This window comes from Catharus ustulatus, chromosome 1 (assembly GCF_009819885.2).
Source record: "Catharus ustulatus isolate bCatUst1 chromosome 1, bCatUst1.pri.v2, whole genome shotgun sequence".
NCBI lineage: Eukaryota > Metazoa > Chordata > Aves > Passeriformes > Turdidae > Catharus > Catharus ustulatus.
In genome coordinates, this window is record NC_046221.1 from 34,992,332 (window position 1) to 35,013,608 (window position 21,277).

At 46.9% G+C, this 21,277-nt stretch overlaps 3 protein-coding genes across 3 annotated transcripts; all 3 read right to left on the reverse strand.

Moving 5' to 3' along the window:
• Nucleotides 1-552: 552 nt before the first annotated feature.
• On the reverse strand, nucleotides 553-2,602 carry HOXA6 (homeobox A6). The gene is made up of 2 exons (XM_033082633.1): nucleotides 2,167-2,602; nucleotides 553-840 (listed from the first exon to the last, which is right to left on the reverse strand). The coding sequence occupies exons 1-2, from the start codon at nucleotides 2,600-2,602 to the stop codon at nucleotides 581-583; spliced, it is 696 nt and encodes a 231-aa protein (XP_032938524.1). The 3' UTR covers nucleotides 553-580.
• A 5,517-nt stretch (nucleotides 2,603-8,119) lies between these two features.
• Nucleotides 8,120-11,508, reverse strand: HOXA7 (homeobox A7). The gene is made up of 2 exons (XM_033066570.1): nucleotides 11,000-11,508; nucleotides 8,120-9,951 (listed from the first exon to the last, which is right to left on the reverse strand). The coding sequence occupies exons 1-2, from the start codon at nucleotides 11,373-11,375 to the stop codon at nucleotides 9,668-9,670; spliced, it is 660 nt and encodes a 219-aa protein (XP_032922461.1). The 5' UTR covers nucleotides 11,376-11,508; the 3' UTR covers nucleotides 8,120-9,667.
• A 6,794-nt stretch (nucleotides 11,509-18,302) lies between these two features.
• Nucleotides 18,303-20,350, reverse strand: HOXA9 (homeobox A9). Its single transcript, XM_033068876.1, has 2 exons — nucleotides 19,766-20,350; nucleotides 18,303-18,616 (listed from the first exon to the last, which is right to left on the reverse strand). Exons 1-2 carry the CDS (start codon nucleotides 20,310-20,312, stop codon nucleotides 18,378-18,380), a joined length of 786 nt encoding a protein of 261 aa, XP_032924767.1. The 5' UTR covers nucleotides 20,313-20,350; the 3' UTR covers nucleotides 18,303-18,377.
• Nucleotides 20,351-21,277: the final 927 nt, after the last annotated feature.

The window sequence follows — 21,277 nt, forward strand, 5'->3', positions numbered from 1 at the left end:
AACGTTATTTTAAAGAATTTTTCTTCCTTTTGCTATTTAAATATCTTAAACATAACTAAAAGTTTTTTCCCCCCTGCAGATCATAAACTCCCAAACACAGCATAACGAGATGGCCCGCCATAGCGGGAGCTAGCGAAAACATCACCCAAATATTTTCTAAAATCTCTTATCTTTCTACAATATGAGCATTTCTAATTAAAAAAAAAAAAGATTAAAAATAATTTGCTTATATTTTCTCACACAAGCACACTAGGGACACTCACCCACACACAGATGCTGATCTCAAATACTTAAAATTCTGGGCCAATTCTCTAATACTTTAACCAACGCCATATATGCTTTGGGAAGGTGGTTACATACATACATGCCTGTAGCTCAAAAGCTGGGGCTTCCACATATATTAGAGCAAGTCACAGATGATTGCAAACGTACATCTTTTAACCAAGCCTTTTGGGGATTAATAGACTGTGACAAACCTATAGGATTTCAGTAGCAGAAGGAACACAAGGTAAATAATAATAATAATAGTAGTAGTAGTAAGAGCTAAGGAAAGGCCTGGTAGCGTTTATTAAACGTAGTTCTACTCCCCTGACTTTTCCTCTGTTTCTTCGCTGCTGGGCTGTGTGGAATTTATGAATTTGTTTTCCTTTTTCCATTTCATCCGCCTGTTTTGAAACCATATTTTAATCTGGCGTTCAGTAAGGCAGAGAGCGTTTGCAATCTCAATACGTCGTCTTCGGGTTAAGTATCTGTTAAAATGAAATTCCTTCTCTAACTCTAGCGTTTGGTATCTGGTGTAAGTTTGCCTCCCTCGTCTCCCATGTGTTCCATATACTGTACCTGTAGAAGTAAAGACAAAACGATCGCATTGGATAGGGCCCAGTGATTTCAGACCAGAAAGAGAGATTAGTATATTCTGCCTCCTTTTGCAGGCACAATCACGGGGAGTGGGGAAGTTGCTCTGGTTTCCTGGAGGCTTTTTTTTTTTTTTTTTTTTTTTTCAATTCTCTCTTTTCCTTTTCTCCTGCCTGACGAGCTGTAAATGCGGATGTACAGTGTGCTAACGGTGGCGGGGTAAGTGGGATACAAAGAGGCTTTAAGGGGGACCTAGTGAAGGTGCAGGAGGTAGCACGGTGCGAGCAGAGCTGAGCAGAGGCTGCTCTGTGCGCGCTGGGAGCCTGGGCGCACACACAGGCACAGGCACACGTGTGCTATCCGGGAAGCCTCATGCATGTGTCTGTGCGTGTGTGTGTGCACGCACATGTGGCTGTGTTGACACAAACACACAGCCATTGCCATGGCTGGGACTACAGAAGGTCTCTAAGTATAATTATAGACATCAGCTAAAGATCATACAAGAGCGTTTTGCCATTTGCTCCGGAATTTATTGCTCTCGAATGCAAAGCAGCATCGGAATGGTCTTGCTAAAAGTTTAATTTTCAAAAAAAGGAGTGAAACCTACCCTGCAGCAAATATAAACTTGGGAGGATGGGAGAGAAGGCGAGTCATTCGCAAACACTTGAAGTAAACGTTTAAATTTGGGATTACAAAAAATGAATGTCACCTCAATACAACCCTCCCACTCCACCCCCACCCCTCATTCCCCCACCACCACTCCTATACAGAATAGTTCAATTATGTGAAGTTCACTCCTAAGTCTGAAAAAATTCACTATGCCATGGAAGTGCGCCCACGGCCCCAGAAACGTGCTCTCAATATCCAATACTCGCAGGCTAATGAGCTGGGGGAGGGGGGCGAGGAGGAATGTACCACAAATGCTTTGGATCCTCAGTACAGAGGGCATATTCCATGCATCGCTCTCTGACAATGAAGAAGCAGAGCAGAGGCTTTGGGGTGGCTTTAAGAGAGTGATAAAAGTGCTTTACTCCTTTTTATTTCTTCCCCACCCCTCCCTACTTTCCAAGGATTCCCCTGTAACTTTCACTAGTAAACCTACACACTGGGATCTTGGCCACCATTCCCTGGGTGCCAAGGTGCCAGGTCTAAACCTGGGAAGGTTTCATGTTACATATTGCCCTGCAGAAACCTTGATTCTCCAACAATCTGAACTTTATCTAACAACAACAACAACAAAAGAAAAAAAAAAAACAACTTTTCCTTTTCCTCCCCTCTCCGCCCTTGACTGCACCGAGATGCCTTCCTTACCAGCGCAGGAGTTCATCCGCTGCATCCAGGGGTAAACAGGGCTCGTGTACTTCCGGTCGGTGCCTTCGTCATTTATAATTTTGGCTTGCCCGCCGCTGGTTTTGTACTGTTGATCGGGAGAAAAGTGCAGGTAGTCCCCGGGCCCCCTCTGTTTGCCACTGCCGGAAGGAGAGGCGCTACTAATGTCCTTGTCCGAATAAAAACAAGAGGCTCCGTACTCATAGGAAGCCCGACTGCAAGCAATGACGGTGTTGGACTGTTGGTAGAAACAAGGTGAGGTGTAAGTCTTGTCCTGCAGGCTGCTTGCCCCGTACGAAGCCGGAAAATGCCTGAGAGCATCATAGCCCGCCGGGTACAGGGGGATCTGCCCGAGGAAGGAGTCCTGGCCCCCGGGCAGGCTCCCCGGGAAAGTGGGATTCACAAAATAGGAACTCATTTGCTCTCCCCCTCTCCCGGACCGTGATTTGTTGTGTATTAGTACATCTGGCGATAACTATTAGGAGTCATCGAAGTGGTTTGTTTCTGGATGGCCGAGCGCCAAAAGCGACAGCAGAAAATAGGAGCAGCTGACGGCGGGGCGGCCAATGGGAGCGCGCGCGGCGCCCGCTCCCCCGGGGCCGCCGCCACCGCGCCGCCAACTTACCGGCAGCCCCGGCCCCGCCGCGCCGCCCCGCGCCCCCCGCACCGCACCGCGCCGCGCAGCCCGCGGGACCGGCCGCGCCCCCGCCGCGGCACCGCCCCCACGCGGGAAAATAACCCAATAATAATAACAACAGCGGCAGCGATAATTCCCGGTAGCGCGGGCGGTGCGAGAGCGGGTAACGGGGACACCCCCCCGCCGGCTGCTGGAAGGGTGTGGGGGGGGACACCCTGAAAAGTTGGAGGCCCCACGACGAGGGAGTCGCGCGACCCCGTGGGAAGGGTGGGAGAGCCACCCCCGGCTCTCCGGCGGAGGGAAGGAGGAGGGAGGGAAGGAGAAGGCGGTGGAGGATGCTGAACTGAGGAAGGGAAACTTTGGAGCGGAGGGAGCACGTGAAAGGGGGAAAGGAGCGCCGCGCAGCGTGGGGGGCGAGGGGGGGGACGGCCTCTCTCCATTTTGCCTTCGCGATGCCACAGTCGCATCCAAGAATTTTTGAGTTGTTCTAAAACGTATTTATTTATCCATTCAGTCGAAAATTGCCCCTCCGCTAAGGCTTCCCTACGGAGCTCAGGGAGCCCGCCCCAGAGCCGAATCCAGCTTTTGTGAGAGAGGCTAACGCGTCCTGCCATGGAAGAGGTCTCGTATATTAATGAACATTCCCGTAATTAGGAGGTTGGGGAGGTGGCCTTCTGAGGAGTGGGATTTTTGATTTGTACCAAGTGCCCGAGGAGGCCTCAGGAAGAGCCGCATGGGCTCCCGACGCCCCTCGGCAGCCCAGATGAAGTTGTATGTGTCTCTTCTCCCCAAGTCTACCCTCCTCCCGCCAGAGCAGAGCCGAGGGAATCAAACACTCAAATACAAAAACGAGCCAGTAGGACTATTCCTAATTAATACAACCCCGCTAATGAGTCAGCAGAAGCCAATCGGTTTCGTTGTTGTTCCGAATAATTTGATTAAACCTGGATTTGTGTCTTTAAGAGGGGAAGAACAATACACGAAGCAAACATTTCCACCTTCATTTTTCAATATGGCAGTTACCCCATAGCGGAAATATAATTCTTGGCCCAGGGCTCGGACAGTAACAGTGCTGATGAAATTCGCTGATGCGCATTTAATTCAGCCCTAACCCTGCAGTTCCTGTAGATAACATGAGGTTGTTAATTCTAAACTGTGTTTACTCATAATCCGCCCATTACAACAGATTGAATAGACTAATTTTAAACGCGCTCTGTCACGTAAAGTGACATTCGTACGAGCATCGTTTCCTAAAGCAGCTTTCAAAGAAGAGTTTTGTTGTTGTTGTGAGACTATTTGTCTCATTTCCGGGGGCAGATTACGATACCTATAAAACAGTAGTGAGTTAAAACATCGCTCCACAATAGTTTGTATTGTTTGCAGTCTCAGCTGGACTTTCACATTCAGATGTTGATTGCCTTCGGGTTTTTTTTCAACTTCCTTAGCCTCTTCAGCCCAGCTAATCCACAAACACACCTGGTAGAATTACAGCTCACTAGCTGCATGCTTTGAGAGGTCATTTCAGAAACACGTATTTCCTGAAAAGCAGATTTCTCCGGAAAAAATAAGGTTTCTTTTACTCAGTGAGAATGGAGTTTTAAAAGGAGGAAACACCAGCAAGCAAGCACTCATACACAGAACGCTAAATGCGAAAAGGCTTTTAAAAGAGCATATTTTCGCCAGTTTAGGTCAGAACGAAAACGCACCATGAAAAAATGAATACTCGGGACAAACAAACGCCACGGGCCTTACTTCTAAAAAGTTGTGGGCAGACGATCTTTTGTTTGAATCCATCACACGAAGACCAAAACAAACATTAAAATAAAAATCGCTCCAGGCTTAGTTATTTTTACATTTTATAGCATCGGTTACACTCTGATTCCCCCCCACCCTTTTCTTTTTGTTTCTTTCCCGTTTTTCAAGTTACTGTTTGAGTCCAAACCAAGTTGCGAAAGCCAAATCGCAGGCAGCGAAAATATTTCTTCGTCGATCCCATAACACGAAAAGGAATGAAATCTGCACGTTTGCCTGACTGGGTGGTGTTCGAGTAGTTACAGTGACAGCTAAACAATCTGCACCGCAATCTCTGCTTCAGTCACATTCAGGCGTCCTTTCCGCTCCTCCCCCTACCCCAGAAAACCCCGAATCACAATAATCCGCTACCCCCATGTCTGCCGAGGAAATGTCCGGCCTGGACACATTTCGGGGCAGTTTTCCTTCACCATTCCCGCCCCCACTCTGGAAACCAGAAAGCAAGCCAGTCGCTGCATTTTGCCACCGCAACAGTCACACTTCGCGATACCTGTGTATTTCATACCCCGTTTATTTGTTTTCCTATTTCCACGCACCCCCAGCACCTCCTTCAGAGAACATTTCGCCTTCCTCCTCCCGCCGAAAACGCGTCCGCTACCCCAGCCACTTTCGGATACAGGTGCGGGATTAGTTACCCTCTTAAGCTTAAAAGCCTCCTTCTCGTCGTATATAAAACCACTTTAAAATCATTCTCGTGCTCGCCATCGTCATCAAAACCAACCTTTAACTAATAGCTCCTAATCCAAACAGTTTGGGCAAGGCGGACCGTTGTTTAGACTGGCGGGGTACAGAGAGCCCGGCCGGGGGGACGCGGGCGGGTCCTCCCCAGCCGGCTCCCACCGTGGTAACTTGCAGTTGACACACATCGAGGCAGAAGCGGAGGGGAAAGGGAGTGGGCAGAGCCGGTCCTGCCGGAATATTTTGCCTGGGGGTGAGCTCCGATATTCCCACAGAAAAAAGATAGGCCGCATTTTTTTTTTTTTCCTCTCGGTCTTTTATTTGGGCTCCCCCGAGCAGTGCAGGCTGCCAGCGCTGCTCTTCCAGGGACTGCGGGGGCCGCTCCACTCCGCGCCCGCCTCCGCCGCGCCGCCACGCCGTGGCAGCACTGAGCACCCGCGAGCCGCAATAAATAATCCGGCGCTCACTGCAGCTCCAGTCCGGCGGATACCGCAATGCAATGCAAATGCAGTGCTTTATCAGCCCGGCGGCACTGGCAGAGCCGGGGCCGCCGCTTAGAGCCTTCCGAGCCTCTCCTTCGCCGTGAGGAGGCGGGATCGGAGCCGGGTGGCAGCGGCGGGGGGTCCCGGGGGCGCCGTCCCCGGGTCCCCGCTGCCCCCCGCCGGCACACACCACGGGGCACCGGCCCGCCGGCCGCCGCTCCCCCGCCCCAGCGCCGCACCGTAACAGTCACAACAAGGAGAGAAAGGGGGGGGAAAGCTCTAAAGCTCTGTCTCCGGCACTGGAATGGGCTCAGCCGCCGCGAAGCCCGCTCCGCGCAGCCGGGGCGCGCAAGCCGCCCACGCCGCGAACCGCCGGCAATGGACCCACGGCAGGGCCAGCGATTTACGCAAGCAGCGCTTGATCTGATAAAGAAAATCTAACACATATTCGCGCTGTTTCCCCCCGTCTAGAAATAACCTTCCTCCCGGACACGGCAGAGAAGCTAGGAGACATTGTGCTGTTTGGGGCATTTTTTTTGTTGTTGTTTTTGTTTTGGTTTTTTTTTAAGTGAAACGGTAAACAATACATTACGTCTAAATTTCGTAAACCGCAAATGAAATTTAAGCTAATGAGCTAATGCAGCGAATTAATATTAAAAAATGTTTGGGGATATCACTTTTTTTCCCCTCTTGCTGGGAAAAAAAAATACCCTCCACCTATATTGTAAAACTGAATTAATAGAAAATAACCTGAACGTCACAACATATCCATGGCTAACGCAAAAAGAAATCAACTTCGTGAAAAAAAAAAAAAAAATCCACCGCTTCCTTGCTAAATCACAGAAAATAAACATTTTATTTAGGCATATTTTTGCATGCACTGGCTAAGTCAAAATCAACTGAGCTTCAGCCATCTCTATTTTTGGCCGATAACATTTCCATTTGGTTTAATTGCACATGTCTAATATTTAAAAGTATTAAACAATTTTTCCCTGCTTACAGTAGTGTCATATACATTTCTCACCTTTTAGGTTCTGGCTCACAGGAGCCCCTGCGACTTTGACAGCTGTCGCTTTGGCTGCACAGGAGACGAATCGCCCTCCTTTTGGTGCCAGAAGAAGCAGGAAATTAGCCAGGTTGCAAGTTGAAAATCTGCCACGCCAGTGCTTTGAATCCAATATGCCACACCTTCCAGCGGGGGAACTGGAAATTGCCATCCCGGATCTGTGTTCTAGGCGGCTGCTTATGCCGAACCTCCGCACACTTTGTTCACTATTGCCTTACAAAGAACAAATGAAATGGGGATTGAAAGCCAGAGAGATCCGAAGCAGGACAGAGCTCAGCAAAAGAATGCGGCTCTATTCTCGCAAGGGAAATTATAAAAAAGTTCATGTTCACGGTTACCATCCACATGACCGACAACGACCAATGGAAAAACCGAACAACTCATAAAGTTGTATTGCAAAGTTGTAAATTTTCATAAACAACAACGGATTTATGGCCTTTTCCTCATCACTAAGAAGAGGCAGGTCTTAGAGAGGCGCCATCTTACCACAGAGGCAGCCCTGGAGTTTTTTAAAAGACCTGGACTTTGTACTAATTTTATTAAAATTACAATTAGTGCGTTGAGCAGGAACGAGTGCAGCAGAAAAAAGGGAACTTCAGCGCAAATAATGCCCCAGGTCTTACCTGTATTTATCCGGCCGAATAAAAGGACTTTTTTGGGTTAATATATGTATATTTTTAATTAGAAAAAAAAAGAAAAAGGGTGACTATTAGATCTCATTGCCATTTCGTGGTACCTGGCAAAAATAAGAGGTTTTCTAAAGCGGGGCAATTTTTCCCCATTTTCGTGCCACCGTGATGCCCCCTGGCCCCCGAAAGCCACACACACGAACCACACATGTACCCGATCAGATCATTTACACTTGGAAGTTTCGCATTTCACTTTCTGTTCATTACAAAATATTCTTTCACTGCACGCGATTTCAACTTGATCGCCGATCGTCTGGACTGGGGTTATGACTGCAAGAGGACACGGGAACACGGTGGAAGGAAGCTCTTCCATAAAAAAGGCTTTCCGCTTTATTAATCAACAACGCTAGGGAAAAAAAATCACTAAGTCGAGATAGAGATATTGACTGATTCCTATCAATTTTTCACCTTGGGGTTTTGTTGTGGTTTTAGTTTTTCTTTTGGTTTTTTTCCTCTTTCAGATTACCACCCCCCCTCCCCCCAAATGTTTAGATTGTTTAATGTCTTTATTTGTCTATGTAACTTTTTTTTGGTGCTTCCCTCGAACTGGTTCCTTAATAAAGAAACGCAATTCATTGTCAACAAGCATATTTATTTTTTGTGTAACATAAAACACATTTATCGTGGGAGATAGTTGAACACGGTATCACTTCCAAAGAGAGTTCACAGACATTTTTTTTTCCCACTTCCAATACTTACACGGCATATCCAAATGTTCACAACGAACACACCGAAACACATTGTAACATACAATTTGTGAATAAACTTTAGCCAAACCTTCAAGACGGATTTATACAGAGTTCTTAACAATACATCATGCTACGAGTTTTCAAATTAATTACATACTTCCCAATTTAGGACATGATCTTACAAATGAGGTTCAAGACGAATATAAATGACAAAAAAATTACAATATCTGCTATTGTAGGAAAATTCATGGTATTACATATTAACACGTTCAGATAATCAGGACAAACAGTTTGTGGCGGTTTTTTTTTTTTTTTAAGGTGGTTACATGATCATTTAAATTCACTTTTCAAAGAACACTTTCCGCTATATTAAGTAAGATCAACATAGAATAAGAAAACGGCCTTTAGCAGAAGCAGCTGAAGGTAGAAGCCAACAGGAGATATTAAACCGCTTTGTACAATATTGGCGTGTGTTTGCTTCCTCTCTCGGAATAGCAAAGAATCGAGAACAAAGATATATTGCAGCATATGGTTTCCATTTATAATTGCTTTGGAATAAATATATTATTTTAAATTTAAATATATTCAGACTTTTCGGTACCAAATTCTATACCAAAGCTATTGATGCGTGCTTTTCGAACGACTACACTTGCATGTCTAAAAGCATTTTGCGATTCACATTAGTAATCTTGTAACATCCTTTTGACTACTAAAATACAGTATACTTTCGAAGATAGGTAGGCAGAGCAAGATATATAGGTAGGTAGTCTGGAAAATAGGTAGTACAAATAATTGCTGTAGATTGTAGTGGTTTGTGGAACATTTTCCCCCCCCCCTTAGTTGCTGTTTAACCTTTTGTTAGTGTAGCTGTTACTTATGATAGTTTTCTAACAACAATTAAAAAAAAAAAAAAAGAAAACAAAAAGAGAAGTGCAGAGCTACTTATTCAAAATTAGGTAGTTTTTCTTAATGTGAGCCTAATGCACTTTTCCCCTTACACATGATTGGGACTATGGAGTCAGGTAGTTACTTCGGAAGGTCACGGTTTACTATCTGTGCAAGCAGCAGTTCTCCCACTGAAATGTCCCCTGAAAAAGCCCACCCAGGTTTGGGCTAATGAAGAAAAAAAACAAACTGATGGTAAGATGCTCTTAGGAGATATTACCGAAAAGTTCGGCATAGGGCAGGTTTGGGGAGTATGGGAGAGTGGAGAGAAGGCTGGAAAGCCAACCCAAGAAATGTTTTCATGTTTGCAAATGCTCGCTTTCAAGATGATTATTAAAGGGAACAGATTTTTTTCTTTTTTAATAAAAACAGCAAGTCTCTCTTTTTTTTTTCCTTTTTTTCTCCCCTTTCTCCTTTAAAGGGAGCTTTTCCAACTGTCATGTGCATACACTATTCTAAGAGATCTCTTCCTCGGGTGGGACTCCTTAGTCCTCCTCCTCTTCATCTTCTTCCACTTTCTCGACAGAGGCTGCTGCTGACGTGGGCTCGTTGGGAGCCGGGGTGCTGGAGCTCTCCTCCTTGTGCTCCTTCTTCCACTTCATCCTCCGGTTTTGGAACCAGATTTTGATCTGCCTCTCCGTCAGGCAGAGGGCATGGGCGATCTCTATCCTTCGCCGCCGAGTCAGATAACGATTGAAGTGGAATTCCTTCTCCAGCTCCAGAGTCTGGTAGCGGGTGTAGGTCTGGCGCCCTCGCTTCCTATCTGGACCTGAAAACAGGCACATACACGGCCAGGAGTTAGACAAGAAGAGAATTGGAAAGTTTTCTGGTTTTATTTTTCTTATTGATGGCTTTAATAAATAAATAAATAAATAAACAAAAAAGTGGCCGAGTCAGAGTGAACGATCCCTTTCTTCGACTTCCACCCGCCCCCCCACTTTGCTCTAACAAAGACATTTCAGCCACACGACCTGCCCTGCTCAGGCAGGGCAAAAATTAAGTTGCTCGAGACCTAGAAAAAGTGAAGAGAAAGCATTCAGGAGAGGAGGTGGGGGAGGAAATTGCTTTTGGGAGGAGGAACTTTTCCCCCAGGCGATGTATTTCCCTAAAACCTTCCAGACTTTCACGTTTCGCAAGGGGAAATAAAAAGCTGGAAGGCTGGGCTGTATTTATTTTATTTTAATGTCGTGGGCTCCCCCCACCCATCCCGCCTGGATCGTAAACAATACATAGCATTTAGCTCCAGAAGAGAGCTCTCCTTTACACACACACACACACACACACACTCTCGTCCCCTAGCCCCCTCCTCCCCCCTCCCCCGTTTTCCTGTTTAGTACATTTCTATAGATCCTTATCTCCGTGGAAAGGGCAGGGGGGACGAGAGTGGCACGTCTCGGCAACGCGGGCTGGCAAAGCCCTCGACATGCCGTCCCTCGGTCCTAAACGCCTCTGTCCCCTCCGCCTTACCCAGCCAGTGGGATTTTTTTTCCCCAACTTCGACGAGAGGGTAGGGGAGACGCTTATCCGTGGGGGCTCTGGGAGCCCGCAGCCAACTCTCCGCTTTTTCATAGCAAACAGCGCAAATCAACTCAATGCTAAAATTCCATAGCAAATGGAGTTAAATAAATTTACGAGGCTAGAACCCATTAATTGGGCAATAAAAAGTTTTATGATACTCATTTACATACAATGCCACGGGCTTTCTACGCAATGGCGCCTCGGCTATAATTAAAACCATAAAGGCTGTGCTGACAGTAATCCTGGCGACACGCTTTGCCTGGCTGCCACGGCTCCGAGCCCTCTCCGCTCGCCCCTACCTGAAGACCTCATCCAGGGGTATATCCGGAAATTAGGCTCAGCCTGGTTGTGCAGGTTGCTTTCCTCCGCTTTCTCACAGCTGGGTTTGGTTAGCTCATTGCAGAGGACGGGAATGTTCTGATCAAAAGAGGAACAATGCAGGTTGTAGGCATCAGAGCCCAGGCTGTATCCGGAAGAGAACGGGCTTTGATATATGGTACTGTTCACATTGTACAAGCCGGGCATGGAGGAGGCGAAGGCACCCGCGCCTGGTCCATAGCCGCTTCTCTGGGAGTTGCTTGCAAAGGAGCAAGAAGTAGGCTCCGCATTTTGGAAAAGAGAAGCCCCCGCCGTATATTTGCTAAAAAGCGCATTCACATAATACGAAGAGCTCATAATTTTGACCTGTGATTTGTTGTCCGGCAGGCTTCAGTGTCGGTTTTACGAGGTAGCGTGATATATGATAACATTACACCCCCAGATTTACACCAAACCCCATTTTCTTTTGGACTGAGCTGCCCGGAGCACGTGACCGGTCATGTGACGCCGCCCGCCAATCCCCGCCCGCCTCACAGGTGGTGCCGGCCGGGGCCCGCCGGTGCCCGGCCATGGACGGGCTGGGGCCGGGGCCGCGCCGCGCCCGGCAGCGCCCTCCAGCCGCCGCCCGCCGGCCCCGGCACCCGCACCCCGCCTGGCGGGGGATGGCAAAAATCACGTTTTAAACCTCGGTGTATAAATGTATTTACGTGTTTATTTAGAGGAACCAGGTTTAAGGGAGGCGGCTCGCTCCCCCCCGCGCTGTTTTCTCGCAATGGCAAGAAGCGGGCGGCAACCCTGCAACAGGGTTTGCGAGGGCACCTCCGCTGCCGAAGCCTTGGAAATCAAGGAGCTTCCAAGCAGTCAGCCCCGGGGGGGTGAAAAAATCACAGTCATCCTCCCCGAGAAAGGCAAGGAGAAAAAACAAAACAACAACAACAACAACAAAAAAAAAACCCAAGAAAACCCACAAAAAACAAACCCCAAACAAACAACGACATCCAACTAAACAAAAAACACCCACCCAACAACAGAACATACAAAAAATCCCCATCACCCACCACAAATAATGGCCAAAACAATTTCAGAATTGAGGATTGAAGTTTATGAATGTCTGAAGAAGAAAAAAAAGAACAAAACCAGAATAAACCGAAACTCCAGAGTTGAAGAAATCGCCTGCAAATGGCTTCAAATCGCCGCCGCCTGTTTACTGCCCGAGTTACCTTTCCGCCCTACATACCTTGCAGTCCAGAGAGTGAGGCGGCAGCGGTACGCTCGCATGACGGGGAGAGCTGCTGCTTTTCTAAACACTGGGGTCCCCAACAATGCGAATGGCTCTCCATTGAGGATGCTGCTCCGTGCCCTTCCTTTAAACGGATCGTAAAATGAGTTTCCTTCCCTCAGACAGGGAGTCCTGGTAAAGACAGCTTTTACTGCCTGCCTGTATTGCACATCATAAACTGGAAGAAGCACAATGGAATTGCCCCGGAAATTCTCCTTTCAATTATAGTTTGGTGCCCCGTGTACAAAGACTTTCTCACCAGTTAAAATTGTTCTTGGTGATATTTCGCACGGACCCTAAACTTTATGTTTTGTAAACGTGGAGCACCCTCTCCCCCTTGCACACCTCCAACACGCACCCGCACACACACCCGCGCACCCTTTGGCACCCTTTATGCGTGGTTATTGCAGCCCCATGAACACAGGTTACTGACAGAAGCAAGTCAATTCTTGAAAGCCAGATCTCTGAGATACTGGTGCTTCAGAGAATGCAGATGCGGTGGATGTATGTAAATGTTTGCCAAGTGTTAAGTGTGTGAAAACGCAGTTATTATTCGCAGGCACAAGGGAGAAGCCGCCGAAAGAGCCCCTTCGGTTATTTCGCCCAATTCACCAATATTAGACAATATCCCTGCGGTCGCAATCACGGCGCGGGAACATGCCGGCAGAAGAGGCTGCTGGAAGGGAATAGAGGCCCAAGAACTTAAACGAATGCGATGCAAACAAGACGACGACCAAAAAGATCAAAGAGGCTGAAGTAGATGGCATTAGACCAATAAATTGCTCCTCCGGTGACAACATACCAAGATGCAAGAAAAAAGAAACAGCAAATATAACCAATGTCTAGACTTAAATTTGGATAGCGTAGGACTGAATAGATTGTCTGGATGGTTGTATTTCGAGCTCTCTGATTCTCTGCGATTTGCACGTTTATGTTTTTTTCTTTGCTTACGTGTGTTTATCGCCGCCAGGTTTTTTTCAAAATGTATTTTGCTTTCAGCTTATTTTTCCCTGCCAACCCTTTAGATTTATCTAAAAAACCTGCACTGAATAAATGCTAGAAGGACCCCTAGATATGGGTCTCCGCCACCTTGTTGACTCCCCCATCCTCTGCGAATTAGGAATAAAGCTGCATCTGAAACACCCTCTGAAACCTTTCGTTCTGTCGCTTACAGGATCAAGCTAAATCCCCGCGCCTGTAAAAGCGCTTTTCATTTGAACTTATTTTTTTCTAATCGACAAAGGGTGAACAGGCGCAGATCTCAAGTTTTTGGTCATGGCAATATTCTCACATGCTTTACAAATAATCCTCTAGGATGGAGTAGTTGTAATTTTTTTTTTCCTGGTAAGCTCTGGGCTACCCCTCTTTGGCACTGAGCTTTTCCGGGAAGTAAAATGTAGTGATAAAACGGTGCTCGTAAGTTATAAGCGACCTGGGAGCACTACATGATTATGGCTTGTGTACTAAGCAGTATCTTGATGTGGTTCATAGTAGAGAAGATTTTGTTGGTTTGGAATCTGTTCTCGCCATAATTTATCCACGATTATAATGGAACATGCTGTGCCAAGTTATTACTTAGTATGACGATGCATAAACACTTTTTAATTTCAGTATAATTTTACTGCCCAAGGAAAAAAAATAATTAATCATAATAAGTTTAGCAATGCCATTGTAGACAAACATTTGATAGCAAGGCTCTTGTTAGAAAGCAGGGAGTGGCTGTTAGTCTTTATCCCTAGAAAGAATTAAATCTTTGAATCAGTGAGGGAAAAAAACTAGCTCAGTGCATTCCCAGTGCTGACTTTCGATATAAAGAGAATGGCTTTGATTTAAGGAAATGTAAGTAAGATGCAGAGAAAGTAGTTCTGTTACAGAGTACTATGCAGCGATTTGTTTAGTTGTCTGGCTTAAACTTACAAAATACAACGTTTATACTTCAGCCCATATTTTATGCTTCCTTTCCTCCTGCATTTATTTTCCTTCCAATTACTTTTTTTCCCCAGTCTCTTTTGGCAATTGCCATCTGAAAATATTCCACAACTCCACACTAAGCCTCATTCTCAAGACGCGGGAGCCAACAAAAGCAAAGCCGTAAAGGAAAAAAAAAATAGAAAGAAAAAGAAAAATAGGGAAACGATTCGAGGAAACAAAATAGACGGCGAGAACAAGTTAGGAATGACTTTGAGAGACACGTCAAGTTTGCAGAGCATCAGCCTTCTCACATCTGTGTAATATAATCACAACGGGTCCCACAGAGCTGAAATTGCTTCGGACACAAGCAAGGCTTTTTATTTGTATCAAAGACAGCTGTTGAAGAAATTCACCCGCCGGTAAATAATTTTCAAATAAGATTTTTGCAGCACTGCCGGTTCCCCGCACGGCTGTCTCAGCTACGCGGAGCGGACAAGGGCGTTGGAAAATCCATCGATTTGGCCCTAGAGCTCCAAGGGTGAAGCTCTTCGGGCACTCTCCTCCCAGGCTGAGTCGGGGAGACCCTCTTACATCCTGCCCGAACCCTTCAATTCCCCCTTTCGCCCAATATTTCATTTCACACCAGCCTTTCGGGAAATCAGGACACCGTGTTTGCAGGCTCAGGGAAGGGCAAAGGTTTGGGGCAAGGGAGAAAACGCGGTGCAGGCAGTTCGCTGCCAGGGCTCCATCCGTCTCTGTCGCATAATAGGAAATGTCTCGGTATTTTGAGAATTAAAAATGCACAGCGTGTCCTTGGTGCAGACCAAGCTTTACTTTCACCACGAGTGCACTGAGCGTGGCCAGACGGTAAACGCCACCCTGACGGCGTTCGGTCGGCGGGATAAAGCGGGGAAAAACTCTGTGATAAGGGGGGTGAAAGCACCCTCAAACCCATCGGCCCTCGTTAAAACCAACGCAGCGCTTCGGAGCGCAGTTATGCTCCCACAAAGTCGACATTTTAGGAGCTGTCGGGGAGGCGGCCGAGCTCTTGATGGCGGAGGGCGCCGGGCGCTGTTTCGCGGGCTCACAGCGCCACCTGCCGCCGCTCGGCCGCCACAGCCGCGCCGCCCGGCCCGGCCCGGCCCGCCGGAGCCCGCGCCTCTCCCTGCCCGCCAGCCCACGGCAAGATAAATGTCCACCTCCCAGCCTGGGTTTAAGCACGGGAAGGCCAATAAAAGGTTGTTATTTCCGCTCTCCCGCTTTATCTAAAACAGCCAGACAAAACAAATGAAAAGGCTTTTGTAGAAAATCTTAATTGTGGCTGGACAGTTGTAAACTCATTAAGAGCCGAATTCCAGACAGTTTGCAGACCCGTCATTTATTACACACTCTTAATGCTGATTCTTTGAAGTTGCCTCTGTCTGCAACAACAGAGGGCGTCCCAGCATCCCCAAATACTGGCTCGGGGATCAATTAGGGGGTTTTTTGTGTGTGTGCACGCCAGAACGAGCTCCCTTTTGCTAATTAGAACTCATCAAATCTTACCTCGGATTTATTTCCTTTTTATTTTTTTTAAGGTGAAGTCGAAAGCATTTCTTTCCTCCCGCAGTCCTGCACATCTGTAAACTTCTTGCCGGCTCCCTAAGTTTTGTCTTCAGCCCTGCAGCGTTTTACACCCCATAAACGGTTACAGCAGTCATTTTCTTTTATTGCACTGTAGTATGGCTCTGAATTTTCCTAACAACAACTTCTGCCAAGACCATAAGCGTGTTCCGTCCTATTTTGCTTTCAATGCATATACAAATACATATATATGTATATATGTATGTATGTGTATATGTATGTATATATGTGTAAAGGTACCTTCATAAAACAAGAACCATTTTATTGTTACTCGCCGTATTTGCAAACAAGGGTCGGGGTGATGCAGAACTGCGCTGCGATTCATGTTATGGAGGATATTCACTGTGAGTAGTAAAATGTCCGCCCAAAACAGGGGTAAATTTCAGCAAGCTCATAGACTTTGCTATTTTCTTTTGTTGCTGAGCTTGGTTTGGCTTGGGGCGACGGGGGAGGGGTGGGTGCAATGTGGAGGGGATGTATGGAAATCTTCCGTTCCAAAGAAACCATCCTTCTCTTTTTAAAAATAAATACAATTTCGTGTTCTCTGTTGTAGACTGTTGCCAGCCCACCGCTTTCCTTCGGCTATATCAGCGACTAAAATTGACACCATAAATTCGACCATAATTGTCAGTAAAATTTTATCTGTTTCTATATCTATCTATAAATACATATATAATCTGAGGTGCTAGTAAAACCCGACTGGTCGTATTTATTTGCCACGAGACACTAAAAAGGAGGAAAAAATATAAAAGTGAAGGTAAGGGAAGGAAAAAAAGTGGATGACGTTGAAAATAACGTATTTTGCATGGACAATTATCTCTAACAGGGAATTTGAAATGAACCCCCTGATAAGGCGAGCTTCTGACATGGGTTGTGGAAGCACACTTAGCGCTGGACATTTTCTGGTGGAGGCTAATTAACAATCTCAGTTTAAATGTCGCTGTCTGAGCTGATTTACATTATTGTCCGCACCAAAGAACGTCGGACATTTTGGTTTGGTCCTAGTTCCCCCGCCCCGCCGGTGAATTTTATTAAAACTGCGTGAGCTCGGCACCGCGCCCCGCTGCCATCCAAGGGGCTCCCTCCGCACACTGCTAAGCACCCGCTTATCAAATCATACCCAAAAAGGGAGAAGAAATCCCAACCCTCCGAGAAGCTATGGCATTTAGGACCTGAATCCGTCCATTTAAGATAAAATTAAAACCAAATTTCCATCACCTGGGGGCTGCGTCTATAAAACCATGGGTTTTCCTTGGCTCAAAAATAATACCACTCCTCGCCTCACTTCTGCAGCTGCCCTAGCCCTGCCACATGTGCTGGCGAGATTTGGTGCGCCATGGAAGAACCTCTCCTCAATAATGTTAAAACATCACAAAATATAAAAGAATCAATATATTTTATTTGGCAAAAAGTTAAATATCATTTCAACACAACGATTTGGTCAGTAGGCCATGAGGTAACTGTTTCAAAATAGACAGTGTACGTTCTGCATCAACATAACTTCCCAGATTTTTTTTCTTTTTTTAATCGATACAAATTTACAATAACCAAATGTAGGTTTTTATAACGTATAATTTATTATCAATAAAATTAACCTTCATTACAATAACCATCAAATCATTCGATTAAAATTCAAACATAAACCATAGGTAGTTACCCTTTTCACATATACGTATAGCTCCGAAATCTGCTAACTGCTCACTGGTGCAAAAACAATATTTAAGCTAGTCTGTTCATTTACTTTTTTTTTTTTTAATATATAGATTATATATACAACCGACAAAGACAGTACTATATATATATCAACTGTGCATACTAAAATGACTTGCTTCATATTTTGAGAACCGTAATTCCCAGACATCCCGAACGAACGGTTTTTCTACCTTTTTTTTTTATTATTTTGCATTGGGATATATATAATATATATATTTTACAATCAGAGGTTAACTGTCTAATTATACAGAAAAGACTTAATACACTACAGAGCTATACTCTATGCAATTTTTATAATAAACAACCTGAGTTCAAATTGAATCCTAGCTTACACCATTACATCCGGTACAGCACCCAAGCACATAAATTGAGTCACAAACATAATTACCACAATAAAACACAGTGTTCAAGTATTAGAGCAGAGATCTCTCTGCCACGCAAAGAGCGAATAAAATTAACTACGTAGACTAAACTACACAGTCCGTAAATAGTTGTGCATTATGAAAAGGTAGTTTTTTTCTTTTTTTTTTTCTTTCCATAAGTGAAGAAACAGGTAGATTTATATAAGCCAGTTAAACAGCCTTTTCGTGCTAATGCCCCCTTTTTCTTTCCTATTAGAAAATTAAAAGTCTTACTGTACCTCTCCTGGCAATCTGGCCTCTGTGACTATCATTGTACAATCATAATCAGAATTTGCCAAGGGAAAAATGAGGCCTGGACCCAGACGCATTGCATGGCAGGGCTCGAGGGGATGAATTTTTTGTTTGTTTTAACTTTTTTCTTTTTTTTTTTCTTTTACATTTTGAGTTTTCATTTTAACCCACGTGTCGCCATCATTCATCCTTCGCTCGATCTTTGTTGATTTTCTTCATTTTCATCCGCCTGTTCTGAAACCAGATTTTCACTTGTCTCTCTGTTAAATTGAGGAGTCTGGCCACCTCGTATCTACGGTCCCTAGTGAGATACATATTGAACAGAAACTCCTTCTCCAGTTCCAGTGTCTGATGCTTGGTGTAAGGACATCGCTTTTTCCTGGTGGACCTTGCGTGGAGCCAGTTTGCAGCTGGATTATCTACAACGAAAACAACAGAAGATCAGGCTGAGGGGGAGGGTGGGAGGTGGAGGGAGGGGGCTGGGAGGGAAATCCACGCAGAAACAGCCCATCAGGTGTCCCGGTATTCGTGTTTAGGACGTGGCTCTCATTTCCCCAGGCACAGAGGCTCGTGAGGCACAATGGATTCCAAAATACAGACACATGGGGAGGTCACACGCAACCACACGCGGCAAAGCCCCGTTGCTCCCGCCTCCCCTCGCATTTTTTATTGTTTGGGGAATACAATTTTAAAATACTTTCTCCTCCTCTCTCTTCCTCTCTCTCTAACTCCCTCTCTCCTTCCTGGCCTCCCTACACCTCCAACTGCCAGCCCGGGGAGTGACCAGCCAGAACAACATGTCATCGAAATTGTTTGTCTTTTTAATCTCTACCTTCTCCTGTGTCATCCCTGGCAAGACCCAGGGAGCTGGCGAGTTAATCTACAGCTGGCATAATTAAACCCTCGCCTTCTTAGGACCCTTATTCGCACGGCGTTAATCGCGATAGTAATCCCGAGGCGTTCTGCCACCAGTCTCGTAGTCCTGGGAGCATCCAGCCCGGGGTTTTCCACCGGGGAGACGAAAGGGGGAGGGGATGAACCATGTAAACGGCGATGTTTCTGTTCTCAGCCCAGCAATAGCCGCCCTGGCCTGAGAGCCGTCTCAAAAAAGATCAGATTCACATCCAGTGCTTTCTAGGCACCCCTCTCCCCGGCGTCTGCCCACGCCTGGGAGTGCGGCGAGGCAGGAGGATGTGAGCACGTCCTGCTGAGTTTGCTGGGGTGGCAGGAGCGGGGATGGGCGGCTATTGCATTTCTGTCTCTCTTTTTTTTGTTGTTTTGGGGCTTTTTTTTGTTTGCTTTTTTTTTCTTTAATGTTTGTTTAAGTTGCAGTTGTAGGGTGGGTTTTTGCTTTCCTTTCACCCTGGAAAGCCAGAGCCGTCCTAGATCCCGTTCGAGCCTGGAAAAGGCAGCGCTGGCTTCTGCAGATGGCAGACCCCGGCGGGCTGGCGCAGCGGCGGCGGCAGCGGCCGGCGCTCGGCCGCGTAATTAGCCCCAGAGCCTCGACACCTCCCCGCGGCCGGCGCAGAGCCCTGAATGAAGTCCATTACCCTTGCCGTCCCACTTACTTGGATCGATCTGCGGTTTCTCTCCGTTTGCCTCACTTTCTCCATTGCTTTCAGAGAATGCGCCTTCGTGGCTTTGCTTATCCCTATCAACTGGAGGAGAACCACAAGCATAATCAGAGAGAGACAAAGTGTGAGTGTCAAACGTGGTACAGTCAGCCCTCCTGGCCGCCAGCGGTTCAGGTTTAATGCCGTAATGCCTGCTGGTAGGTAACCCGGGGAAAGACAAGGAGCCCGGCACAGGCTCAAGCCACGAACGCATGTACCTGCCGTCGGGCGGTGCCACGGGCGCCTGGTGGTGCGCGTAGGGGTGGTAGACGGCGGGGACGCCGCTGGCGCCGGCGGGGTGCGCGGGGCTCCAGGGGGGGCCGAAGACGGGCGCCTTGGGCTGGAAGCTGCAGGGGGCCAGCTCGGGGTGCTCGGCCAGCGCCGCCGGCCGCGGCGGCGGCCCCAGCGGGGCGGGGGCGTAGCGGGGCGCCGCCAGCTCGTCCCCCTCCGGCACCAGGAAGGAGTCCACGTAGTAATTGCTGAGGGTCCCGGGAGCCGACATGGCGGGCGGGCGGGCGGCGGCGGACCCGCCGCGGTTCGGGGCTGCGGGTTTCACGTAACAACTTGGTGCTGGCGGAGAAGTAGAGTCAGTAATAAGTTGAGGACAGCGCAGGCGCCCATTGGCTGCGCCTGTCACGTGGCGGGGGAGCAGAACAATAAAGTATAAATCAGTCCGCGGGCTATTAATGGGTCAGTGTTTTCCAGCCATAATTTTTATAGCGAGGCCATATGTTTTTATGCAAAGGGATATTTGAGTTATACGGCGGGTTTTGTTTTAATTGCGGCCAACTGAGATTAAAAGATCAGATTCCGTATTACAGCCCCCCTCCCCTCTTTTTCTCTTCCTCTCTCTCTTTCCCCTCTCTCTTTTCCTCTTTTTCTTTTTTTTTTTTTTTTTTTTCGTTTTAGCGGACTATTTTATATCAAAATTAATCATCCCATCAGTGGGTCGTGTTCTCCGCAAAAAAAAATTCCGCCACCCTTGTGATCGGAGACCTTCACATAAAATGATACAATAACTGAAGCAATAAAAAGAGCAAAATAGTAGTTGCGGTATACTGTATTTAAATATACATTTATTATATTTCATAAGGAGTTATTGTTTCGGGAGCCACGGGGTTGTTATTAAGTCAGTAACTATGAGCGCGCTCATTTGCATCGCTGTGTTTCACAGCAGTAAAAATTTACGAGTGCTTGGAAAGGTTAAATTATACTATTGTGTTTAGTTTGGGAACCCACTGTAAATAATACCGTTCGGCTCAGAGCTGGCAGCGGAAAGTCAAATTCAACGTATCCCCTTTCCGAAAGCCCGGCGCAGAGCCGGCCCTCCCCGCTCGGCCGGAGAAGGACAGGGGCAGGCGCTGGCTCGGTATTTAGCCTGGCCCGCACCAAACTGCACTTCACCACCCCACCCCGCCAAACATGGCTCGGCAGTGACCGAAACACCCTCCTCGTCCTCCCCGCTGC

What these genes read in the sequence shown, in the direction of transcription:
- HOXA6 (XM_033082633.1), bottom strand. Translation starts at nt 2,602, where the DNA reads ATGAGTTCCTATTTTGTGAATCCCACTTTCCCGGGGAGCCTGCCCGGG. An exon ending in GCGGATGAACTCCTGCGCTG is followed by an intron (nt 841 to 2,166) that starts GTAAGGAAGGCA and finishes TTACTTCTACAG; the next exon opens with GTACAGTATATGGAACACAT.
- HOXA7 (XM_033066570.1), bottom strand. Translation starts at nt 11,375, where the DNA reads ATGAGCTCTTCGTATTATGTGAATGCGCTTTTTAGCAAATATACGGCG. An exon ending in CCCCTGGATGAGGTCTTCAG is followed by an intron (nt 9,952 to 10,999) that starts GTAGGGGCGAGC and finishes GCCTGTTTTCAG; the next exon opens with GTCCAGATAGGAAGCGAGGG.
- HOXA9 (XM_033068876.1), bottom strand. Translation starts at nt 20,312, where the DNA reads ATGTCGGCTCCCGGGACCCTCAGCAATTACTACGTGGACTCCTTCCTG. An exon ending in GAAACCGCAGATCGATCCAA is followed by an intron (nt 18,617 to 19,765) that starts GTAAGTGGGACG and finishes TTTTCGTTGTAG; the next exon opens with ATAATCCAGCTGCAAACTGG.